This window comes from Oncorhynchus mykiss, chromosome 10 (genome assembly GCF_057628025.1).
Source record: "Oncorhynchus mykiss isolate SJ-2025 chromosome 10, ASM5762802v1, whole genome shotgun sequence".
NCBI lineage: Eukaryota > Metazoa > Chordata > Actinopteri > Salmoniformes > Salmonidae > Oncorhynchus > Oncorhynchus mykiss.
This window is the reverse complement of record NC_143031.1, coordinates 60496410-60506816: the sequence shown is the minus strand read 5'-3', so window position 1 is coordinate 60506816 and position 10407 is coordinate 60496410. Positions and strand designations below refer to the sequence as shown.

The following is a 10407-nucleotide window of genomic DNA, read 5'->3' as shown; positions in this document are numbered from 1 at the left end:
CTATCTAATCCTTTCACATCTACGTCTATCTACAGGGTGTTTCTGAACAGGACCTACTGTACATGGCTAAGCGCAATGGGTATGTGAGCCTGGAATGCATGAGCAGACTCTTTCGACACAAATGAGGATCTGTGGATCGGTGGAGATGCTTGACACCTGCGGAAAGGGTTTCCTACCTCCATTTTGTGGGAAATACAAAAAATGGAAACAAACATGATCTTGAGTTCCAGGTCTTTCATCACCTTGAGTCGGTGGTAGTGTTTCAAACTCTACATTTACAGCAACGCTTTTGGACGGATGGAATGGTTGAAACAAACCATATCTTGATTTCACTGTTTACACAGGGTGTTTATATTCTTAGCATGTTTTTAATAAACCAGGTTTTGTCTTCATGATGGTGACTCGGTCCCTCCCTATGGTGCATGCACTTAAAAGTTGCACTTAAAATCTGTGTATCTGAGTTTGATTTATTTATTATTATCTCCATTGTAAAGAAAATGGAATGCTCATAAATATTATGTTGACTACTATATGCCTATATCTGTCAATATCAATAAAATAACAGCAAATCATTATACTAGGTTGAGCCAAAAGAACAACTAATGTGTCACTGTAAACAGAGTGCACCGGTTCTGTGATTGGATGTTCAGATCCAACACTGTTTATGACTAAATCAGTGTTGGGGTCAATTCTGCGTTTGAAATTAGACGTGTCCAATACAAATTCAATAACTCAATTGGTATTAAAGAGGAATTTGCTGCTTTTATCAGAAGTGATGTGATACATTGGTCTGTATCGTCCAGTCTATATGTTGGTCTGATACAGGTCATGTCTCTGAGAAGTCTACTTTTTTTTTCTCCTGATCCGAAAGTGTCCTGTAAGGAGGATGGCAATCAGGTCGGGGGGTTTCTGTTCTCTCTCTAAGCACCCATAATGATTAGCCTACTTTGTACTAACTGTCCAAAATAAGGATTCTTCATCCACACATTATTTGGCTCACAAGTGGTTTGGAGCCTACTTTTTGGTGTTTGTAAAAAAAGAAAAAATTGTTGAAAAGAACGTCAAGCAAATATTAATTATCAAGACTGTTTTGTGTTCAATAAATACCTCTGAGAAAAGTTATTGTTATGGAGTTTGACTTTACTTTCACTTTATGTGGAAAGTACCTTATCGTAGCTCTGCCGTGACTTGCGGTGAGTTCTGAGGCCAGCTATGTAAATCCGGGACACTCAAATGAGTATGATATGTTATGTTTGGTATGGTTAGATAAGATAGATGGTAAGTTAAGGCAAAAACTTAGCTTGGTTGGTTGGGGTGGATGGGTAGATATATAATATGAACTTGATAAAATTGCATCACTAACAACGTTAGTATTTTAGCTAATTAGCAAATGTTTAACTACTTACTACTTTTTAGCTACTTTGCAACTACTAGCATGTTAGCTAACCTTTCCCCTAACCTTAACCCTTTTAGCTAACCTTTCCCTTAACCCTTTAGCCTAACTCCTAAACTTAACCCTAACCTTAACCCTAACTCTAAAACCTAGTCTAGCTAAAGTTAGCCATCTAGCGAACATATTGTACATTTTGCAAATTTGTAACATATAATACGAATTCTTATTCATAATATATCATACTGGGTGATGGACATCCACAAATGAATACATACCATACAAAACGTAACATAAATGACAAAAGAATGTCTTTTTGAAAAGAATGTCCCAACAATATTTATAACCACGACTATTTGTGCACAAAAAAAATACCTGTGTGAAAAGTTATTGTTGTAGTTTCACTTAATGAGTTTTATGGGTACCTGGGTTTCGTCTCTGGGAATTTACTTCATTGATTTGAATTTCATCTTTGGAGTGTCTCTCAATAACAAAATGCCCAATACAGTACAACGCTTGTAGAGTGTGGAGTTAGTAGCTAGGGTAACATATTATTATATTGCCCTACCACGAGGATGTGGTTCCCCCAAATAAATGTTTTCGTGGAGTTTCATGCTGTTAACACTGTTTGACAAATAATGCAGCACAGACAATTAGGCATGACCGGGACTGAGTACTGAGTCTAGGTTAGGACTCATGTTACCCCAGACACTTGTTTTGCTCGAATAGGAAATACGCTTACCAAATACATTAGTGATACCAATCATTTTATTGACTTTTAAAACACTAATGTATAGACATAGTCCAAAGTAAACTTGTGATTTCAAAGAAATGAGGGCTAGAAATGCAGTTGTTTCCACTGTTGTTTTATTATTGTTGTTAACAGTCATATGAGCTATTCATCTCTTTCCCGTTCTCTCTCAGGCAAACACACGTACACACACACACAGGTCAAGGTCTCTGCACATATCTGTGCCACATTATCATGCTGATGGTTTTGGTTTTGGCCTTTCTAGGGAGTTTTTCCCAGCCACCGTGCTTCTACACCTGCATTGCTTGCTGTTTGGGGTTTTAGGCTGGGTTTCTGTTACAGCACTTTGAGATATCAGCTGATGTACGAAGGGCTGTATAAATACATTTGATTTGATTTGATTTGATGCAGTAAACTGTTGTGTATCACTCCCAATAACCAGGTTTTTATTGTTGCTCTCTTCCGGGTGCAGGTTGTTGTTGTTAGAGAGTCATAACTCTATGCCCTTTGCCTATCTGATGGAACAGGTACCAGTAGTTGCGACAGTTTGTGGAAATCACCTGACAAATAGGATCATGCTGGCTACACTCCAGAGAGAGGAATGGTGGCCAAATGTGATTACACTTTGAATTTGGGGATCTAGGGACTTCCCTCTGGCTTCTGCAGCTTCTGGACCTCCCTTATTGATTTAGTATAAATACAGTTCAAGTTAAAAGAGGAACATATGAGGTTGATGAGTAGTCTTCACAAACCCTCTGCAAAATGGCAACGGCACAGCTACAATGGCCAATGGTAAGGCTATTAGGTGTTTAACTACACATTATTATAGTTTTCTTCATGCAATAGTACTTCCAAAATAAAATATAATAGATGTTAAAGTTTTAGTTGTTAGTAACATAGCATTGATTAGAGCTTTTTTTAAGAGATACTGTTTGTATTGGTCATAAATGTTGAAAATGTGACAGACATTTTTTTGTGCCCAAGAGTAAAATGGGAGTACGTAATCTTTTATAATTCATATTTGTTTAGCATTGTATAAACTCTGTTCATCTGCATGACTGACTGTAACAGAAACTGAAAGCAGCCATAGTGCAGTGCATGAAATAAACAAATCTGTGGCATATTCTTCTTATTTTATCTCATAATTTTTTTTATATAGCAAAATTTATGTTAATTGATGTAGTGTGTCAGAAAAGGAGGAAGAGGATTTACAACCTTGACGCTCTTCATGATATAGCCTGTATGTATGACATATGTCTCTCATCTCACACACACTCTCTATCTCTCTCCACCCCCCCTGCTCTCTCTCTCTGTCCCAGGCCTTACCTGTTAGGCGCCAGCATTGTCCCAGAGGAGACTCACCAATCCCTGTTCCGTACGATCCAACATTCCTGAACGCAACTCACGCCTCTCTGCAGGTTGTCCAAGACCGTAAATCGACCCGATCCTCCCGGTTAACTGTCACCGTGCTCAACGGCTCAGACGGCAAAAGAGTCCCATTGGTCCTCAAGAGCACAGACACCATCGGCAAACTTCAGAAGAGTTTCCTACTGAAGCATCCTGACCTGACGGGAAGCCTGAACCTCGCCTACAACGGCAAGCCCGTCCAGGGGCACCAGAGCCTGGGAGAGCTGGGGGTGAAGAATGGGGCTACCTTCATCACCTTTCAGAGATGCCGTGGAGGGTAGATGTGGAGTAAACGTGGGGCAATAGATGTGGAGGAGGGCTGATTCCATTTATCTATCCCATAGTATGAAATAATATACAAACATTATCTGTTAATGATTTTGTAATTTACAAAGAATAATTGCATTGGACATATCAGGTGTTTTTTTTGCACAACATAATATATGGTTTCTTGATTCAAATACCAACCAAGGTGATACTGTAGCCTACTGAGGGATGATTCACAATGAATAATGTCAAGCCATCTCTTTCCTTTCTTTATGTTAAAGTAACTGTCCAGTCTTTCCCATACTTCTATAAAATATGACCTATAAATACTTACAATAAGAGAAATGACAATGAGAATTAAGTATGTTAAAAAGCAGCTTTTTTTTGTGTTGGAATTGTGTGGGCGTACACCAGTCATTAAAAATATTAACTTGAGTAGACGGCTGATTGGCCAGCTCATCCTCCTCAGGGAAATAATTTATATGAGGAAATAGCAAGAGTTTCTTAAATGGCCTGTTTGAGGTACATTTGTTTGAGATGGGGTTTTCAAAGTGTTTTTTCTCCCATTTTTGCTTTGGCCACAAATATGTACGGGACAAATCAGAAACGGAACTTTTAAAAGTGACATTTCCACTGGGCAGTTACTTTAACTCCACCAGGCACAGCCAGAAGAGGACTAGCCACCCCTCAGAGCCTGGTTCCTCTCTAGATCTCTTCCCAGGTTTCTGCCTTTCTAGGGAGTTTTTCCTAGCCGTGCTTCTACATCTGCATTGTTTACTGTTTGATGTTTTAGTCTGGGTTTATGTATAAGCACTTTGTGACATCTGACTGATTTTAAAAAGGGCTTTATAAATACGTTTGTCTTGTTTTGCTCTTGCCTGGTACTAGCTAACAAAGTGCACGACGAGCCGGTCACCAATCAAGTGATTTAGTTCACCACGTTAAATGTGCCGTTTGTGAGGTTTTATTGATAGATTTGATATACAATTGTTGTTTAAAGACGACTGTATTTCTTACTTTATTGTAACAACAAATATTTTTGTAACTAGAAATATGTTTTCAATGACAACCAAAAAGGCTAGCCAATCAGAACAAAATAAATAATGTTTAAACGTGTATTTATTTTATCTGCATATACGGAATGGACATTGTATTCACCCTTCATTAAATAAACACTTAAATATTTAAAGCATATGCAATTTGTGTTTGGTAACATTTTCATGATAAAACATTGGCCAATAACTAGTTTTGAAAATAAATGAACCACACTTGTTGCCACATCGACCTGAGCTAGCGTAGGTGGTGCACAAATCTAATGATCTGCTGATGCTCACTCGTTCGGTTGTCAATTATTCTAGTATCAGTAAAAGGACAGTCTTCATGGAAATCACCTGACAAAGAGGATGGTGCTGGCTACACTCCAGGAAATGGCTGTTCCAAAAGTACCAAAAGAAAGTGTGGTGTTCCTTAATGGACACGAAGGGGATTCCCTTTGGATTAGATTTCCCCCTGCAGATTAAAGGTATAAAATAAATCCATATCTTCAAAGGAACAGAACGAGAAACATATACAGTACCAGCCAAAAGTATAGACACACCTACTCATTCAAGGGTTATCCTTTATTTGGTCTATTTTCTACATTGTAGAATAATAGTGAAGACATCAAGACTATGAAATAACACATGGAATCATGTAGTAACCAAAAAAGTGTTCAAGAAATCAAAATATATTTGAGACTTTAGATTCTTCAAAGTAGCCACCCTTTGCCTTGATGACAGCTTTGTACATTATTGTCATTCTTTCAACCAGCTTCATGAGGTCGTCACCTGGAATGCTGTCATGTATTGTCATGTTGTGTCCTGTTCCTGTTCTTTCTCTTCACCCTGTCTCCCTCTGCTGGTCGTATTAGGTTACCTTTTCTTCCCCTCTTTCCCCCAGCTGTTCCTTGTCTTCTCTAACTACCTCGTTCACCCCTTTTCCCACCTGTTCCCTTTTTCCCTCTGATTAGGTCCCTATATCTCTCTCTGTTTCTGCTTCTGTCTTTGTCGGATTCTCGTTTGTGTTACTCATGCCTGAACCAGACTATCGTCGTGTTTGCTGCAACCTTGTCCTGTCCTGTCGGAATCTGCCTGTTCATCTAACCTTGTCCTGTCCTGTCGGAATCGGCCTGTCCATCTGAGCCTACGTGTGTTTCATCATTAAAGAAACTCTGTTTTGTTAATTCGCTTTTGGGTCCTCATTCACGCACCTGACAGAAGAATCCGACCAAGAATGGACCCAGCGACTTCGGATCCTCTCCACTCAGCCGTCGAGATCCAGGGAGCGATGCTAGGCAGACACGAGCAGGAATTGTCTGCTGCTCGACATGCCGTTGAGACCCTGGCCACCCAAGTCTCCAACCTCACAGAACAGGTTCACCATCTCCGCCTCGATCCACCGGCCACTTCCAGGGCTTTCGAATCTCCGGAGCCCAGAATCAATAACCCGCCGTGTTACTCTGGGGAGCCCACTGAATGCCGCTCGTTCCTCACCCAGTGTGATATTGTGTTTTCTCTCCAGCCCAACACTTACTCCAGGAGCACTGCTCGTATCGCCTACGTCATATCTCTCCTTACTGGACGGGCTCGTGAGTGGGGCACGGCAATCTGGGAGGCAAGGGCTGAGTGTACTAACCAGTATCAGGACTTTAAGGAGGAGATGATATGGGTTTTTGATCGATCTGTTTTTGGGGAGGAGGCTTCCAGGGTCCTGTCTTCCCTATGTCAAGGTAATCGATCCATAACAGACTACTCTATTGAGTTTCGCACTCTTGCTGCCTCCAGTGACTGGAACGAGCCGGCTTTGCTCGCTCGTTTTCTGGAGGGTCTCCGCGCAGAGGTAAAGGATGAGATTCTCTCCCGGGAGGTTCCTTCCAGCGTGGATTCCTTGATTGAACTCGCTATTCGCATAGAGCGACGGGTTGATCTTCGTCACCGAGCTCGTGGCAAGGAGCTCGCGTTCTCCATTGCCCCCCTCTCCGCATCACTACCATCTTCCTCTGCCGGCTCGGGTGCTGAGCCTATGCAGCTGGGAGGTATCCGCATCTCGACTAAGGAGAGGGAACGGAGAATCACCAACCGCCTCTGTCTCTATTGCGGTTCCGCTGGTCATTTTGTCACTTCATGTCCAGTAAAAGCCAGAGCTCATCAGTAAGCGGAGGGCTACTGGTGAGCGCTACTACTCCTGTCTCTCCTTCAATATCCTGCACTACCTTGTCGGTCCATCTACGCTGGACCGGTTCGTCAGCTTCCTGCAGTGCCTTAATAGACTCTGGGGCGGAGGGCTGTTTTATGGACGAGACCTGGGCTCGGGAACATTTTTATTTATTTTTTATTTTACGTTTATTTAACCAGGCAAGTCAGTTAAGAACAAATTCTTATTTTCAATGACGGCCTGGGAACAGTGGGTTAACTGCCTGTTCAGGGGCAGAACGACAGATTGTACCTTGTCAGCTCGGGGGTTTGAACTCGCAACCTTCCGGTTACTAGTCCAACGCTCTAACCACTAGGCTACCCTGCCGCCCCAACATGACATTCCTCTCAGACAGTTAAGGGAGCCCACGGCCTTGTTCGCTTTGGATGGTAGCCCTCTCCCCAGGATTCAGCGTGAGACGCTACCTTTAACCCTCACTGTCTCTGGTAATCATAGCGAAACCATTTCTTTTTTAATTTTTCGTTCACCTTTTACACCTGTTGTTTTGGGCCATCCCTGGCTAGTTTGTCATAATCCTTCTATTAATTGGTCTAGTAATTCTATCCTCTCCTGGAACGTCTCTTGTCATGTGAAATGTTTAATGTCTGCTATCCCTCCTGTTTCCTCTGTCTCTTCTTCACAGGAGGAGCCTGGTGATTTGACAGGGGTGCCGGAGGAATATCACGATCTGCGCACGGTGTTCAGTCGGTCCAGGGCCACCTCTCTTCCTCCACACCGGTCGTATGATTGTAGTATTGATCTCCTTCCGGGAACCACTCCCCCCCGGGGTAGACTATACTCTCTGTCGGCTCCCGAACGTAAGGCTCTCGAAGATTATTTGTCTGTAGCTCTTGACGCCGGTACCATAGTCCCCTCCTCCTCTCCCGCCGGAGCGGGGTTTTTTTTTTGTCAAGAAGAAGGACGGGTCTCTGCGCCCCTGCATAGATTATCGAGGGCTGAATGACATAACAGTGAAGAATCGTTATCCGCTTCCTCTTATGTCTTCAGCCTTCGAGATCCTGCAGGGAGCCAGGTTTTTCACTAAGTTGGACCTTCGTAACGCTTACCATCTCGTGCGCATCAGGGAGGGGGACGAGTGGAAGACGGCGTTTAACACTCCGTTAGGGCACTTTGAATACCGGGTTCTTCCTTTCGGCCTCGCTAACGCTCCAGCTGTCTTTCAGGCATTAGTCAATGATGTCCTGAGAGACATGCTGAACATCTTTGTCTTCGTTTACCTTGACGATATCCTGATTTTTTCACCGTCACTCCAGATTCATGTTCAGCACGTTCGACGTGTCCTCCAGCGCCTTTTAGAGAATTGTCTTTTTGTGAAGGCTGAGAAGTGCACTTTTCATGCCTCCTCCGTCACATTTCTCGGTTCTGTTATTTCCGCTGAGGGCATTAAGATGGATCCCGCTAAGGTCCAAGGTGTCATTGATTGGCCCGTCCCTAAGTCACGCGTCGAGCTGCAGCGCTTTCTCGGCTTCGCGAACTTCTATCGTCGTTTCATCCGTAATTTCGGTCAGGTGGCAGCTCCTCTCACAGCCCTTACTTCTGTCAAGACGTGCTTTAAGTGGTCCGTTTCCGCCCAGGGAGCTTCTCTAGACACGTCGTTGTCGAGGTTGACGCGTCAGAGGTGGGCGTGGGAGCCATTCTTTCTCAGCGCTCCCTCTCTGACGACAAGGTCCACCCTTGCGCGTATTTTTCTCATCGCCTGTCGCCGTCGGAACGTAACTATGATGTGGGAAACCGCGAACTGCTCGCCATCCGCTTAGCCCTAGGCGAATGGCGACAGTGGTTGGAGGGGGCGACCGTTCCTTTTGTCGTTTGGACTGACCATAGGAACCTTGAGTACATCCGTTCTGCCAAACGACTTAATGCGCGTCAGGCTCGTTGGGCGCTGTTTTTCGCTCGTTTCGAGTTCGTGATTTCTTATCGTCCGGGCTCTAAGAACACCAAGCCTGATGCTTTATCTCGTCTCTTCAGTTCTTCAGTAGCCTCCACTGACCCCGAGGGGATTCTCCCTGAGGGGCGTGTTGTCGGGTTGACTGTCTGGGGAATTGAGAGGCAGGTAAAGCAAGCACTCACTCACACTCCGTCGCCGCGCGCTTGTCCTAGGAACCTTCTTTTCGTTCCCGTTCCTACTCGTCTGGCCGTTCTTCAGTGGGCTCACTCTGCCAAGTTAGCCGGCCACCCTGGCGTTCGGGGTACGCTTGCTTCCATTCGCCAGCGTTTTTGGTGGCCCACCCGGGAGCATGACACGCGTCGTTTCGTGGCTGCTTGTTCGGTCTGCGCGCAGACTAAGTCCGGTAACTCCCCTCCTGCCGGCCGTCTCAGGCCGCTTCCCATTCCCTCTCGACCGTGGTCCCACATCGCCTTAGATTTTATCACCGGACTGCCTTCGTCAGCGGGGAAGACTGTTATTCTTACGGTTGTCGATAGGTTCTCTAAGGCGGCTCATTTTATTCCCCTTGCTAAGCTTCCTTCTGCTAAAGAGACGGCACAAATCATCATCGAGAATGTTTTCAGAATTCATGGCCTTCCGTCAGACGTCGTTTCGGACAGGGGTCCGCAATTCACGTCTCAATTTTGGAGGGAGTTTTGCCGTTTGATTGGGGCTTCCGTCAGTCTCTCTTCCGGCTTTCACCCCCAGTCTAACGGTCAAGCAGAACGGGCCAATCAGACTATTGGTCGCATCTTACGCAGTCTTTCTTTTCGCAACCCTGCGTCTTGGTCAGAACAGCTCCCCTGGGCAGAATACGCCCACAACTCGCTTCCTTCGTCTGCGACCGGGCTATCTCCTTTTCAGAGTAGCCTCGGGTACCAGCCTCCGCTGTTCTCATCTCAGTTCGCCGAGTCCAGCGTCCCCTCCGCTCAGGCTTTTGTCCAACGTTGCGAGCGCACCTGGAAGAGGGTCAGGTCTGCACTTTGCCGTTATAGGGCGCAGACTGTGAGAGCTGCTAATAAGCGTAGAACTAAGAGTCCTAGATATTGTCGCGGTCAGAGAGTTTGGCTCTCCACTCAGAACCTTCCCCTTAAGACAGCTTCTCGCAAGTTGACCCCGCGGTTCATTGGTCCGTTCCGTATTTCTCGGATCATTAATCCTGTCGCAGTGCGACTTCTTCTTCCGCGATATCTTCGTCGCGTCCACCCGGTCTTCCATGTCTCCTGTGTTAAGCCCGTTCTTCGCGCCCCCGCTCGTCTTCCCCCCCCCCCCCCCCATCCTTGTCGAGGGCGCACCTATCTACAGGGTCCGTAAGATTTTGGACATGCGTCCTCGGGGCCGTGGTCACCAGTACCTAGTGGATTGGGAGGGGTACGGTCCTGAGGAGAGGAGTTGGGTTCCCTCTCGGGACGT

The 10407-nt window shown here is 45.0% G+C and overlaps 1 protein-coding gene across 1 annotated transcript; it reads left to right on the top strand.

Moving 5' to 3' along the window:
• The first annotated feature begins 2616 nt into the window (after positions 1 to 2616).
• Positions 2617 to 5004, top strand: LOC118936721 (uncharacterized). The gene is made up of 2 exons (XM_036933491.2): positions 2617 to 2933; positions 3461 to 5004. Exons 1-2 carry the CDS (start codon positions 2904 to 2906, stop codon positions 3827 to 3829), a joined length of 399 nt encoding a protein of 132 aa, XP_036789386.1. The 5' UTR covers positions 2617 to 2903; the 3' UTR covers positions 3830 to 5004.
• Positions 5005 to 10407: the final 5403 nt, after the last annotated feature.